This window comes from Pituophis catenifer, unplaced genomic scaffold, assembly GCF_029215685.1.
Source record: "Pituophis catenifer annectens isolate HBS135680 unplaced genomic scaffold, rPitCat1.0.hap2 SCAF_2, whole genome shotgun sequence".
NCBI classification, from domain to species: Eukaryota; Metazoa; Chordata; class Lepidosauria; order Squamata; family Colubridae; genus Pituophis; species Pituophis catenifer.
Window position 1 is genome coordinate 277,277,498 of NW_027256882.1, and position 16,260 is coordinate 277,293,757.

General features: G+C 39.5%; 1 protein-coding gene across 1 annotated transcript in view; it reads left to right on the forward strand.

Moving 5' to 3' along the window:
* Positions 1–16,260, forward strand: part of ADAMTS12 (ADAM metallopeptidase with thrombospondin type 1 motif 12) — a 182,725-nt gene that overhangs the window by 142,086 nt on the left and 24,379 nt on the right. Inside the window, exons 15-17 of the mRNA XM_070935961.1 lie at positions 8,437–8,681; positions 10,801–10,942; positions 12,822–12,948. Coding sequence (XP_070792062.1) covers positions 8,437–8,681; positions 10,801–10,942; positions 12,822–12,948 — 514 coding nt within the window. The remainder of the gene's footprint in view (positions 1–8,436; positions 8,682–10,800; positions 10,943–12,821; positions 12,949–16,260) is intronic.

Below are 16,260 nucleotides of genomic sequence, written 5' to 3' on the forward strand. Positions count from 1 at the left end.
TAAATGAACATTTCTCACTGAAATCTTTGGGCAAAGTAAATAAGTATCTTGGTGTTCAAATCAGTAAAACTAGAAGAGGATTCAAACTTTCTCAGAGAGATAAGATCATAGAGCTCTTGAATAAATGTAATTTAAGCGATGCTAAACCCTGTGACACTCCCATGCAAACTGACTTTCTAAGGAATGCAGACGAATCACCCCCTGAATTCAAAGATAATACATTCTATAGATCAATCATAGGTTCCCTTCTTTACATCTCCAATTGGACTAGACCTGATATCGCTTTGCCCCTCAATTTATTGTCCAGACATGTCAGCAAACCAATAATGTACCATTGGGAAGCTGTCAAAAGGATATTAAGATATTTAAAGAATAGTTTAGATTTTTGTTTGATATTGGAACCTAATAATGTCAAGGAGCCCATCCTCACATGTTACGCCGATGCGGATTGGGCTGGCGATACTTCATGTAGAAAAAGTACATCTGGTTATATATTCCTCCTTAACGGTTGTCCAGTTTACTGGTACACTGGCAAACAAGATTTAGTAGCCACTTCAACAACAGAAGCAGAATATGTTTGTCTATCTAAAGCAGCAAATAACCTTGTATGGTTTAATGACTTACTTTCAGACATTTGGAAAAAACCCACTTTGCCTTTTATCATGCATGAAGACAACAAAGCCGCTATCGAAATATCTAGATCTGATGCCATTGGACAAAGGTCCAGACATATAGACATAAAATTTAAACATGTGAGACAGTTATCTCAGGATGGATTTATTAAAGCAGTACATTGTGAAACATCAGAACAAATAGCTGACATATTAACAAAACCTTTGCCGTCTAAACAACATAAATACTTGACTTCTAAGTTATATGTTTTATATTGTTCTGAATCTGAATGTAATTGGTGTAGCATATCGAATCGGCATTTAGAGGGGGATTTGTCACAAGTAAATGCCTTATCCTCCATTATGTAAATAGTATATGAACAGGATATCAGGGGTTAATTTATTCTTCACTTCTTAATGTATTCATACTTCACCACTCCCATATCTAGCTCCACCCATTGTATATATAAGGAGCTGCACACATCCCTTCCTCGCTTCTATCTGTGAATATTCAGTGAATATAGAATGCCTTATGTAAATAAAAAGAGATATATTTGAACTCTTAATTTTCAAATGATTTATTGAGTCTGATCCTGAAAATATCGCAACAGGGGGAATCAGCTGTGGCGTGCAATCATCTGAACCTTTTAAAAACTTTTTTAAAGCATTTTTACTACTGGTTCAGGCGAATAGGTAGTAAAAAATGCTTTAAAAGTGTAAAAAAAAAAAAAAAGCTTCCTACGATCACAGCTGTGCTGCGTGATCATCTGAGCCTTTCTTTTACTTTTTTAAAAGCATTTTTTTACTACCTGTTCACCCCAACCGGTAGTTTAAAAATGCTTAAAAAGTAAAAAAAAAAGTTCCGATGATTGCACCTCGCTCAGCTGATTGCCGGAACTTTTTTTTACATTTTTTTACTACCGGTTCGGTGAACTGGTAGCATTTTTTACTACCAGTTCAGGTGAACTGGCCCGAACTGGTAGCATTTCGGTATAGTCCTGGTATGGACCTGGTATAGTCCATATAAATACATGGATCCAAAGACTTCTTTGCAGTGCAGGGATTCCAATAAATGAGAAGGGACAGAAACCATACTAGCTGAGTTGCCCCATTAGAAAAATTCTCAAATTCTGAAGAAGCATTCTTTTTATCTGGACTAATTAAAGGGTCCTAAGTAAAGCCCTTCTCTCTTGGGTACCGGTAGTCCTCAACTTACAACAATTGAACCCAAAATTTCTGTTGTTAAGTGAGACATTTGTTAAGTGAGCTTTGACCCATGTTATGACCCTTCTTGCCACAGTTGTTAAGTGAATCACTGCACCTGATAAACTAGTAACCTGGTTTTCAAGTGAATCTGGCTTCCCCATTGACTTTTTTTTGTCAGAAGGTCACAAAAGATGATCACAAGATCTTGGGACACAACAAAGGTCATAAATACGAATCAATTGCCAAGCATCTGAATTCTGACCATATGTTCATGGGGATGCTGCAAAGGTCACAATTATGAAAAACAGTCGTAAGCCACATTTTTCAGTGTCATTGTAACTTTGTCACTAAACAAACTGTTGTAAGTCGAGGACTACCTGTATATTATTTTGACTTTTTAAAAGTCGGCAGGTGCAGAGGGAATGAAAAGCTGGAAAATGTGAAGCAATGTTTTTAACGGTAGGTTCCTAACTATGAATCAAAAGGCATTTTGCAGCTATCTTCATTTATTCTCCCCCACCCCACCATGTGGATTTTCTATAGTTAGAGAAAGAGTGGAACGCATGATGGGAGACGCTGAAAGAATTAGAGCAAAGGGCTCTACCGTTTGACCCTGTGCTATTTGGTGAACCAAGCACAGTAATTACAAAATAAACGGCTTATTTAGAAATATTTCTGAAGGTCCAGTAGTCCAAGCAGTCAAAGAAATGCATTGAACGGAAGCATTCAGACAAGTATGAATAAAATTGCAGATCCAAATCTTATCACATTAAATGAAGTGCATTAAATTAAGCAAAGCTTTATTACTGCCCCGTAATTATGATTAGGATTTATCTTCCAAGAGGGAAAAATAGCCCATAATTACTAGCTTTTAGAAATGGAGGGTCTTTGGCATTACTACTTTTCTCTTTTGATGAGGATTTGTCAGTTTCTCTTTGCTGGTCTTTTGCAATTAGATTCTTGGTTTATTATTATTATTATTATTATTATTATTATTATTATTATTATTATTATTATTACTACTACTACTACTACTACTACTACTACTACTACTACTACTACTTTATTCATTAAACATGAAACTCAGTCAACTGAACATTCAAAAATGCATCACAAATACCATTGACTGGTGCTAATGGTTGATACAAGTTGTTGCCAGCGTCCTAGGTATCAACCAAGTACCTTCTTAAGATGTACGATGTTCCAAGTAGCAGTTCTGCTTCATTTAATGTGATAAGATTTGGATCTGCAATTTTATTCATACTTGTCTGAAGGAGGGAGGGATCAAAGGTCAGCCAAAGTGATGCATACCTGCACACAAAAACACACGTTCTGTGTGTATGTGGGACACAGCAGATCTGATCAAAATGAGCTCCACTGAAAGAATAACATGTTCTATACAGATAATCCTCGATTTACAACAGTACATTTCATTCAAAGTTACATCATCATTGCAAAAAGTGCTATTTTTCTTTAATTTTTTTAAAAAGCAAAATGTGACATTGCATTGTGGTTTAATTTATGTAGAAGACAATTACATGCATAGCTACATCTGGATAGCTCATGGGTGATAGGGTTTGTCTCAATTTCTGCACAGCCTGAAAAAGTAGATCTTTATTCATTATTCTATTACAGCATAAAAATGGAGACTTTGGTTGAGAATATTTTATGTATATCATAATTTGCTGGTGCAGACTTAGACATGTTTGATTGCTAGTATGTCCCAGTAGATTTCAGGTTTCAGCCTCAAACCATTTTTGAAAGATTACATGCATATTTTATTGCCTTCCCTGGCAAAGTGTTGTGAAACCTGGATGAGACAACAAAATAAATTCCACTGAAATAATTTGCTATGTTGGACCAGCACTAATTTGGGAGGCAAATGGATGTATATTTTATTATGTTCTGGCAACATTATGTAAATGCTTTGGTGGAAAGATGTAGACAGCTATAGATCAATTATTTATTTGTTATCACATTTCATTATAATTAAAATAAAATAATGAGGATATTCTTTGGGGTTTTGACTGAAGCTCTCGATGTCTGTTACATGCTTTATTGCAATATCAATTCAGATTAGCCATAAAAAAAATTAACTACATGATCTAATGATGCAAACAGACAAAACTGAATAGCAATGCAAATTATTTCCTTTTCAAGATTTTCCTGGAGTTGAGGATTACGGTGTGTAGTGTACCCATTCTTATGTGAAATTGTTAAAATATAAATCAAACTAAAAAGTATTATTTATTTTTTAGCACCCATACATTTCCATAAGAAATGCAAATACATAGGTGATCACATTCAGTTTTTCCTTCAGGCTGACAGCTTGTTGACAGCAAGGCCATAAAACAAAACCACTTTTCCACCCACTCTTGTTCCCACAGAAAACCAAAACCATTACCCCTATCAAACTTCCTCAAAAATTCAAGAGATCCCAAACTGGCTGGGGAATTCTGGGAGCTGAAGTCCATGTGTCTTAAAGTGGCCAAGCTTAAGAAACCCTGAATTAAATCAATGCTTCTTAATCTCAGAACATTTAAACCAAGGGTCAGCAACCTGCAGCTCTGGAGCTGCATGTGGCTCTTTCATCCTTCTGCTGTGGCTCCACAATTGATAGGGCTTTTGGTTAGGACAGGTAGAGGAAAAGGGACGCTGCGCTAGGAGGAGACTCTATGGTGGGGGAACCAGACTTCCGGTCGGCTCCAGAATTGAATGGGGGGCTTCTGGTTAGGATATTTATGGCTCTTTGAGTATTTAACGTTGCCGACTCCTGATGTAAGCTATGTGGACTTGAACTCCCAGTCCACAATTGAAGTCCATACATTTTGTCCTATAATCTTACTGTTATTATTAAACCGTACTAAATCTCATTATTATTTAAACAACCAAGCTACTACAGGTAGTCCTCTACTTATGATCACAGTTGAGCCCAAAATTTATGCTGCTAAGTGAAAAAGTTGTTAAGCGAGTTTTGCCCCATTTTTACGACTTTTCTTGTCACAGTTGTTAAGTGAATCACTGCAGTTGTTAAATCACTAACCTGGTTGTTAAGTGAATCTGGTTTCCCCATTGACTTTGTTTTTCAGAAGGTTGCAAAAGGTGGTCACATCATCACAGGGATACTTAAACCGTCATAAATGTGAGTTGCAGCTGTCAAGCAACCGAATGTAAATCACGTGACCATGGGGATGGTGTAACAGTCATAAGTCTGAAAAATGGTCACAAGTCACTTTTTTCAGTGCTGCTGTAACTTTGAATGGTCTCTAAGTTAACTGTTGTAAGTTGAGGACTACCTGTATTCATTACAAGCCACTGGGCCTACTGGGATTAATGTCCCCAAGTGGTCAATAAGAGCTCTTAATAAACTGCCTGTCAACCCTGAAGCTATCCTGACTGAAGTCATTTTGAACCGCTTCAGTGTTGCCACACTGGAGCTGAGGGATAGGGAGGGGGGATTCAAGATAGTTGGGATTCTGTAGCCAAAACAAAATATTTTCTCTTGGGAACCAAGGACATTCTCACACCTGGTCGGAGGAAGGCGGAGTGATGTCACCACGCAACCAGATGCACTGTGATTGGACCACGTGACTGATTGTTTTGAGAAAGTGACAAACTTTTACTTTTAATTACTATATTTTTCGGAGTATAAGACACACTTTTTCCCCCATAAAAGAGGGTGAAAATGTTGGTGCGTCTTATACACCGAATACAGCCATTTTTGGCCTTCTGAAGCCCCACCCCGCTCATCCCATTTTTGCGAAAAATGGGCCCGTTTTTGCAAAAAAATGGCAGAGGGTTTGGGAGCCTGCAGAGTGCTCCTGGGGGCTGGGGGAGGGCAAACACACCCATTTTTAAAATGTTTTCACATTTTTGTGGAAAACAGGGCAGCAGAGGGTTTGAGAGGCCTGCAGAATGGTCCTGGGGGCTGGGGGAGGACAAACACTTTTTTTTCTTACTTACCCCTTCGAAATCTTGGTGCATCTTATACACCGGTGTGTCTTATAGTCCAAAAAATACAGTAGGTGAAAACCGCAGGAACCTTCAGAATCGGTTTTCACCAGATACGTGCCAATAGCAACTGCAGTGATCCACTTAACGATTGTGGCCAGCAAGGTCATAAAATGGGGCAAAGCTCACTTAACAACTGCCTCACATAGCAACAGAAATTTTGGGCTCCATTGTGGCCATAAGTTGAGGCCACCTGCATTAAATTTGATTTCAAACTTGCCTATAATATTAAATGAGATTAGTGATGTCATCCCATTCAATAGATAAATATTAAGAGTAATTAGTTCCTTATATATTAGGGGCTACATAATTAAACATAAGATATGTATTACAGTTTCAATACCTGCTATCCCACCCAAGAAAGATGTCTTTGTAAGCATTGTCTTTTTCTTAATTTTTTTTTAAAAATACAAATAATACAAACATAGTACAGATACATCTAAATACAAAAAAAGAAAGAAAAAAAGAAAAGGGAAAAGGGAAAAAAACCAAATATTACAGTTTTACACATCCACTTCCCAGAGACCATATTTTCCCCTTATATTTCTTTGTCTATAACAACTAAAAGATATACAATATATTCCAATTGTGCCCTTATCCCCTCCAAAACAACGTATATTCTTGAGTAGGTTTATTCCCTTTGCCTTCCACCAACACTGATTTTATAAAATCCCCCCATATTTCATTATAATTGTTTGCTTTGATCATCCCTTTTCTAAATTTAATTTCTGTTGTTAATTTATCATTTGTTGCCATACTCCAAATTTCATTATATCACTCATTTCTTTGAATATCCCAATTTCGTCCCTAATATTTAGCCATCACTAATTTAGCTGCCGTCATCTTTGTAAGCATTGTCAAAATGTACCAACAACCCTTTCTTTAGGCTTATTCATCCAAGCCCTATTAAATAGGATGGTTTTCATTTGATGATATGAATAGGAATCGCAGCTTTATCCAGAATGCCAGCTGAAATTTGTTGTACAGCTGGGGAAATTATCCATATTTTCAGCTATTGTTTCTTTTCTGTCTGATGAAAGCTATCAATTTCTCCTTGAGAAAATGAGGGAAGCACAGAAGCTTTGCTACAAGGCATTTTTGGGGAAAGAGCATGGAGAATACTCAGTGGTGGGATTCAAATAATTTAACAACTGGTTCTCCGCCTTAATTATTTCTTCCAACAACCAGTTCACCAAACTGCTCAGAAAGTTAACAACTGGTTCTCCCAAAGTGGTGCGAACTGGCTGAATCCCATCACTGAGAATACTTATCCATAACCAAACACCAATGTTTAACTATTCCAAAGTTTATTGTTGTTGTTAGTTGCAAAGTCGTGTCCGACCCATTGCAAGCCCATGGACAGCGTTCCTCCAGGCCTTCCTGTCCTCTACCATCCCCCGGAGTCCATTTAAGCTCACACCTACTGCTTCAGTGACTCCATCCAGCCATCTCTTTCTGTGTTGTTCCCTTCTTTTGCCCTCAATCTTTCCCAGCATTAGGCTCTTCTTCAGTGAGTCCTTCCTTCTCATTAGGTGGCCAAAGTATTTCAGTTTCATCTTCAGGATCTGGCCTTCTAAAGAGCAGTCAGGGTCGATCTCCTCTAGGAGTGACCAGTTTGATCACCTTGCAGTCCAAGGGACTCTCAGGAGTCTTCTCCAGCATCATAGTTCAAAGGCCTCAATTCTTTGGCGCTCAGCCTTTCTTATGGTCCAACTTTCACAGCCATACATTGCAACTGGGAAAACCATAGCCTTGACTATATGCACTTTTGTTGACAGTTATGTAAGACTTTAGTTTGGTGCTTATGGAAAAGGGAAAAGAAAAGTTATGTAGCTTCAGTTTGTCGTTCTCGCCATTACCTTTTATCTGTGGGTTTACAGCTGTTTTGAAATGAAATATATCCAGTATTGTTCTATAAAACTCTGTACTGATAGTCCTCAATTTAGGATGATAGTTTGGACTGGAACCTTCTTCACTAAGCAATGCAGCCCAATTTTATGACATTTTTTTGCCATGGTTGTTAAGCATATCGCTGCAGTCTTTAAACAAATCCAACTTGCTCCATTTACCTTGCTTGTCAGAAGCCCAGCTCACAAATGGAGACCAAACAATCCCAGGACACTGCAACCTTCATAAATACATGTCAGTGGTCAAGTGTCTGAATTTTGATCACAGGGACACTGTGATGGTGATAAGTGTGAGGACTGCTTGTAAGTCACCTTTTTTCAGTGCTGTTGTAACTTAAACAAATGGATGACTGCCTGTAAGGTAAACTTGAAGGACCTTTAATGTATGTGTTAGAAATTTCTGGGCCAAAAATCTACATAGAGGTGTACATACATCCATTACAAAGAAGATGTGAAGAGTTTCTTCAATTAAATTTCATTAATAAAATTAATATTTTAATATGTTAAAAACATCCTGGACTGCTACATGGGACTAAAAGTGCTAGAGGTCAATATTGCTCACCTCTGTTCTAAGCCAAGGTAGGCTATTTATCGTCTTTTGGACCTTACAAGTCCCAACATTTTGGACCACTCGATGATGTCCGCTGGGCTTCAAGAACACCTGGAGATGTTTTTAAATCCATTTTGTCTTCCTCACGTAGGTTACGTTGATATTGGCCTGATTCCCAAAGGCGCAAGGCACATCAAAGTGGTCGAAGTGTCAGAAGCAGGCAATTTCCTTGCGCTTCGCAGCGAAGACCCTCAGAAGTATTATCTCAACGGAGGGTTTATTATTCAGTGGAATGGAAATTACAAAGTGGCGGGAACAATATTTCAGTATGAAAGAAAAGGGGATTTGGAAAATCTCACTGCTTCTGGGCCCACAAACGAATCCTTGTGGCTGCAGGTATGCCAGCGTGTCACGTGATGGGTGTGATGCAGACTGTGAATGTAGTACAGAAAGGGAATGGTCAACATTTGTAACCTTTCTCATGTCACATGCTTTTGCTGCTGCAAATAAACACGTTGGATCCAATGTGTTTCCATTAAGGTGCATCAGGCTTTCTCTTCGTTGGGGACTTAGCAAAAATTGTCCACCCATAATACCTTAACTACTCCTTAGACTAGACTAGGGTGGACAACTATCGGCTGTTTATGACCTGTTGACTTCAACTCCCAGAGTTTCTGAGCATGAGATCTGAAGTCCACAGATTGTAAAGAGGCCATAATTACCCACCCCTTGACTAGACATGTGGGCTGAGAAGGTTTTCTAGAAAACAATCCTAGTCAATTTCTGGTTAGATTGTCTCAGTCTACTCCTACTAATCTGTCATTCTTCTCAATCTACCACCAGAGCCAAAGATTTGATTCTGTCATGTAATTGTGACTGCCCTAGATCAGTGATGGTTAACCTTTTTCGTGCTGAGTGCCCAAGCATGTGCCCAAACCCCCAAAATGCAATGTGAGCACCCCTGCATATGCACCCTGTGCATGGGTCTGCATGCGCCCCCCCCCCCCACGCCCCATTTTGGCTTCCAGGTTGGTGCAGGAGATTTTGTAGGCCCAATCTGGAAACCAAAATGGGCTGCGGGGGTGCCGCGGGAGGCTCCCCTGCACCTCGTTTTGGGTTAGTCCTGCATCAACCTGCACCCCCGTGCATGCGCCATGCCCATGTGTGTGCGCGTCCCCTGCATGCGCCCATCCACCCACGCATGCGTGGCAGAGACCAAAAGGTCAGCAGGCTGGTGGGAGGCGCGCACGCATGCACGGTGGAACTGGGCTGGGGCGACAGCTGGCGTGCCTGCAGAGAGGGCTCTCTATGCCAGCTGTGGCACACATGCCATAGGTTTGCCATCACGGCCCTAGATGTATTTATTGATCACATTTTTCTTATTTGGAAAACAACAATGACAAGAAGAAGATTTTGCAGCTGTAGAGCATATGGCTGGCAGATTTAATTAGATTATCATTCCCGGGGCCTTAGGGAAAGGATTGTAGGTTTCCCATCTCTTTGACTGAACACATCAAAATATTTCAGCTGCCAGATCTGGGAGGGAGGCAAAAATAAATGGAAGCAAAGAAATTAGAAAACTGTCATTCTACCTTGTTGCCAGAGATAGTGAGAAGGCTGGGAAGAAGATAGGAGGAACTCTAGACACAATCCACAGACGGGAAAGGAAATTGTTAGCAATTTACATCTACACTAGTCAAGATGGTAGCCATGACAATGAATCTGAAGCAGGGGTGAAATCCAGCAGGTTCTGATAGGTTCTGGGGAATCAGTAGCGGGAGTAGTTCCGAGAACTGGCAAATACCACCTCTGGCTGGTCCCAGACTCGGGTGGAAATGGAGATTTTGCAATATCCTTTCCCCAGGAGTGGGATGGGAATGGAGATTTTGCAGTATCCTTCCCCTGGAGCGGGGAGGGAATGGGGATTTTGCAGTATCCTTCCCCTGGAGTGGGGTGGAAATGGAGATTTTGCAGTATCCTTCCCCTGCCACACCCACCAAGCCACACCACGCCCACCAAGCCATGCCCACAGAACTGGTAGTAAAAAAAAATTGAATTTCACCACTGGACTGAAGTGGTGTGCATTAAAAATAGCTGGAGCTTCAATCACAGTGCTGTGGCCACCAGCTTGGCATTTTTAGTATACTCTGCAGATAACTATAATATATCTACAGTTCATACCAGCATGCAAGAAGCCTGGTGGGAAGAGATTAAAAATATTCAAAGAGATTTCATCAATGGGCATTTGTATTTATTATTTCTACCAAACTGGTAGAGGACTGCAGTGACTCCTGCAGTTTTCAAGTTTAATCCATTACCTTTAATTCTTACACCAGAGCAGTTTTTTAAGGCCTGGATGGTTCTTGCTTCCTTGATTGTGATGTGTCATGGGTGGCGTAACTCTTGGCCTACTGGATCTTTGGAGCCCCAATCTGGTAGTCCTAAAAACAGAGAAGAGTAGAGAGTATTCTGGTTTGATATTTTGTGATTGAAATGTACAATAAATGTTGTTCAGCTCCTTTTTCAAGAAAACAACCCTGGAATAAAATATGAATACACTGTCCGCAAAAGCTCAAGTTTGGAAAATGAAGTGGAGGAGCCTGAATACGTTTGGAAATATGGAAAGTGGACAAGTTGCAGTGTAACTTGTGGCAATGGTAAGAAAGCACAATTTTCCAAGTCCCTTTCCTCTCTCTCGTCATCTGCTTTGGTCTCCTCATTCATTGTTCTAACAATGTACCGACTTGGGTATACGTAAATTGCCTCAGACTGGTGATTATATTAATAGTTAATTTATATGCCCTTTGAAAGGCCACCAATAAAATCAGCATACAGAAAACTATTTTGTGTGTCTACTAATCATTAATTAGTCAAACCTCAGGCAAACAATGGCATTTTTCCCATTCCAAGTAATGAAAGCAGTGGGGGGTTTTGCCCTAATTTAATGCAGAAATCACACTGTGCAATTAACAATCTTTTCCCATTTAAAAACAAAACAAAACATAGACATCTTTATATCAGCTCTGTTCAAACTAATAATAATTTATCAAGTAATTGCTGGAGGTGACCCCTAGTTGCTTCTGTGGAATGATTAAGGTAGAAAGGGAATTTCAAACTTGTCAGTTAATTTATGATAATTATCCATTCTTCTTGAGTAATTCTTATTATCAACTCAGCCTGTTGAAAACAGTTTCTATGTACTGGTCTGGTCTGAACTGAACTGAAGGAAAGAAGAAGGATTTGTAAGCACCGAAATTATGAATCTAATCAACAGCAGGCCTGTTGTACATAGAGTACATAAATACTTTAGATAAGAAAGGAGATAAAAGTGCCTCTAATATTTACCGTATATCTATTGTCATTAGTTTACAGATGCAGAAAACTGATTAATGTAAAGTTAAATTCCAAGAGGATCAATGTGGGTTTGCCTAATCTGATGACTAAATTGAGTTGTATTTTGGTTCTGCATTTTCCCAGTCAACGTGGCTAGAGGAGTATTTTGAGGAACTAAAGTCCCACGCATCTATAAGGCAACTTGTTTATGTTCTTCTGTTTCCTCTCTTACTTTCATTTTTCTTTTCATTTCTCTTTGACTTTATTCAGGAACCTTCAGAAACAAATGCATGAGTATAAACAAAGGACAAAACTGTAGTTATAGTATTGAGATATAACCAAGGCTGATTTTAGCAGAAAGGTGCCTACATGGACTTCTCAACAGCAGGGCATTCCTACACTCTATCATTTGTGGGGGGGAAGTCATTGTAGAGCATCTCACTGATCCTTTCATATTGGCAACTTCTCCTATTTGAATGAAAAATCCATAATGTGGATGACATAGGGACATATTAGTAGTAGTTTTTTAGCTGGAATGCCAAACTATAGTATTAACTACCATTACAGGGGTGACATAAAAGCAGTGTTCCAATATTTGAGGAGCTGCCACAAAGAAGAGGGAGCCAACCTATTCTCCAAAGCACCAAAAAGCAGGACAAAAAGCAATGGACAGAAACTAATCAAGGAGAGAACCTACCTAGAAGTAAGGAGAAATTTCCTGAGAGAACAATTAGGTGCTCCAACATTGGAGGTTTTTAAGAAGACAACCATTTGTCCAGAATGGTATAAGGTCTCCTGCTTGGACTAGAGATTTCCAAAGTCCTTTCCAACTCTGTTATTCTATTCTTTAAAATGCTCTGGGACACACAAATTCTGCAATGATATAGGTAAAGTCCACTGGAGTTTGACATTCAAAAAATATAAATAAAAAGAATAAAAACTGGCAGATGCCAATATCTACTGTCTGCATTTTGTAGACAGCAGAGATTAGCATCTGCCAGCTTTTCTTGGCAGTTTTGAACATTTGGTGATGGCAGGTAGCGTTAATGGCAGGCAGGATGTTCTCCTGCAAAAAACTGTGTACTCAGCAGATTCTTAGCAGTGATAAAGTCTAATATGAGCTACTCCATGAATCAAAATGTTTATCTTCTTAAAGATACATCTAAAGATGAAGTTCAATTTTTTTTTTCATTTTTCTTGTAGGGTTTCAGCGACAGATTGCCCATTGTGTGAAAAAGGGGAAGAGTATGGTGAAAAACCTGTTTTGTGACCCAGAAACACAACCCAAGGCAAAACAGAAAAAATGCATTGAAAAAGATTGTCCACCAAGGTATGCATGAATATCATACAGTGGTCACCAATCTTTGTGGCTTGGCAACACGGCTGGGGGGGGAGGGGGGAGAGGGAAACCAGGCACACACACCAGCCCACCACTCATGCAAGTTGAACTGTGTGCATGTGACCCAGTTCCAAACAGGCCATGGCCCAGAAGTGGGCCATGGTCCGGGGGTTGGGGACCCCTGATATAGAGGAAGGTATTTTAAGATAATGATGACAAATAAACTATATTTTTTTCCATCCCAGATCATATATGATTAAAGGAAAATAACTATCCAAATGAAAGAAATTTTAAAATATGTGAGAAAGATCAGTAATAATATGAAAATGGGTGAGCAGAGTGAATCACACAGTAGTGTTTCAACCAGTATTCCTTAACTCAACTTTTTATCAGTTTCTGTCTAAGTCAACAATTTTCTGAGGCAATGATACAGAATCTGCACTCATTCCGACAATAAAGGAACTAAAGCTTTCAGGAACCAGCAGGATCTATCTATATAAAAAGGAATGTATATATGTATGTTCCAGCATAACTCTGGAACACCTTGAGCAATTTCAACCAAACTTGGTACACGGATGACTTACTATCTGGAAACAAATACTGTGGGGGGTAGGACACCCCTGGTGTGTCTGTGTGTGTTCCAGCATAACTCTGGAACACCTGGGCTGTTAAGGAGAGTGAGTGCAGTGTCCTATAGCATCAATTGTTTGTGATGTCAGTTCCTTCGCAGCTTCATCTGGAAAGGCAGCCGTGACATTCTTCCTCCAGTGGAGCAATGGGGAAGCACCTGATGGATTTGGGGCAAAGTGCCAGGATCGTAGACAGAGCAGGAAAGAGGAGAGCATGGGAGGGGGAAGGGAGAGGGCAGGGACGATGGACATGGGAGTAGGGGGAAGAAAGGCCCCTCTCAATGGCTCCCTGTCAGACAAAGGCTTCGATGTCTATAAATACCCAGGTGTTGGGTTACCAGCCAGTCAGCAATAAAGGGTGATGGACAGCAGTGTCTACAGGGAGGGACTCAAAAAGTTGAGAAGAGATAGTTGCAATTGTGCACTTGAAGTCCCATCCCTTTGTGTGTGCATGTGACATTGACACACACAAAAGGCATGTGCTGTGATTACTCTGCGCAAGGGCCATACTGATTTTTTTTACCCCCATGGAAACCCCCAGTGACAGATGCTGTGCTTTAATAAATCATGTTTTATAACTTCACCAATTCTCTCAGTTTCCACCCCTGCAGCATGGCATATCTTAGGAGGTTGTTTGTTATAAGCGAGGTGTTGCCAAAGTACCATCTATAAAACAGTTTAAATTGTAAACATTCTTAATGTAAACATTGGCTTAATTTTCTTAAGATTCGGGGTTTTTTTTAACAGAGATCTGAAGTGAAAACTCCACGTTTTTGCATTCTTGAAAAGAACAGATAAGATCTCAGAGAAGGGGTCTGTGAGATTTCAGCAGGCATTTTTGGCAGGGCTATTGCTGATCTGAAAAAGTTGCCCAACCCTGTTTGCAACATGAACTGAGATAATAAGTGAAGGACCTTAAATTGAAAAGTCATAAATCATGTGATCTATTGGTGCAGATTGTGGCATTTCTCACAGAGAGATAAAGTCCTTTCCCCCTTGAATCAGACGTAAGGAAAAGAACCTTTGAATAAACCCTGAAGGTCAGCCTTCATTATCACCATTCTGTTGTTCAATGTCCTTTCTCTGATTAATGTCCTATTTGCATATCTAAACATTCCAAGTTCTGACAAGGCCTACCTGAGCATGCGCTCAAATATTCCTCCTGTCAGAAGACTAATTTGGGGTTCCAACTCAAGCCGGGATTGTGCAAGAATAAATAAAAATGAGATCCAGACGGCTGTGAGAAATGAAGAAACATTTATTCCTAAAAGCAAAGAGTTTGTCTTTAGGGGCGGCTACAACGACATATTTTTATAGAGGAGCTTGTCCCAGTGTGGAAATGTCTATGTCAGGAGTTAGCAATCTTAAACACTCAAAGAGCCATTTGGACCCATTTCCCACAGAAAAGAAAACACCAGGAGCCACAAAACTCTTCCCGTGCCTGACTATTTCTTGAGCAGACACAAAATTAGCATATGTAGTTGAATTAAATGTTCTGTTTTCTTCTGAAACTTTTCTTTTCTTGGATTTATTCATGGTTGGCCTACCGGGAGTTGAAAAGCTCAATAAATCTCGTGCCGGTGGGTGTCGCAAATTGGCGGCTGTGATGCGTATTTTGAGTGACAGGGAGCCGCAGCAGAGGGGTGAAAGAGCCACATGCGGCTCCAGAGCCGCAGGTTGCTGACCCCTGGTTTATGTGCTGATTGCAGGGTGACACTTGAGGTGTGTGCGTGTGTGCGTGTAGGTATATCATCTGTGATGCTTATTCTTGCGAACATGCAGTTCCGCTGAGAGACTTAATTTAATTAATTCTATTTGTGTTTACAGACCTTATCCTTTGATATGTGGATTAGGTCTGGGTAACTTATTTTGAGGAAGTTTGAGTCAACAATTTTCTTCTGTTTGCTATCTTTCCTTGATTAACTTAGTTTCAGCTTAACTGTCAATTATCTAGTGGAGATGCTGATTCTCACTCCATTGTGGATTCTGTTAATGTTTTAAGGGAAGATGGAAATAGTATAAAGAATATATAATAAAATATATTCTGATATAACACTTCTTACACTTCCTGTGTTTGAAGCCATCTTAGTAGCTAATGTCTGACTAAATAAGTTCTATAGCAGATGTCAAACCGGTCTGAAGATCTGTTCTGGGGAACTTGTCCTGATCCCTTCAGTTTTGAAATTTCTAACTACCAATCACTTTCTTTCAATCAGAAATACTGACTGACTTTCTCACAATATATTTCCCTAATACATGTAATTTGAACATATCTCAAATCAAATTTCCTAGTACATTATTTCAATGCAACAACTCTACTACATATTTCCATACTTTCCATAACTTTCCACGTATTTCCCTAATATATATGATTTCATATGCCTCTTTAGAAATAATTCCCATAAAATTTAAATGTACTTTCTGTGTAGGAAGGAGGATTGCAACCTGCATTTGTTGTTGTATACTCTCTTTGCTATGAACTTTCAACGCTCAGAGGGGATTTCATTGTCTAAGAATGTTAATCATGATTAAAATAACTAGCAGATATTTTTATGATGGCTCCTGCTGCTTTTGCAGAATAAACATTGAACATCTGCTGCAAGAATTTACAGGGTTTTCTGCCGCTGTAACAACAATGTATGCTGATCACATCTCACTGGGTGGCCATATCTGG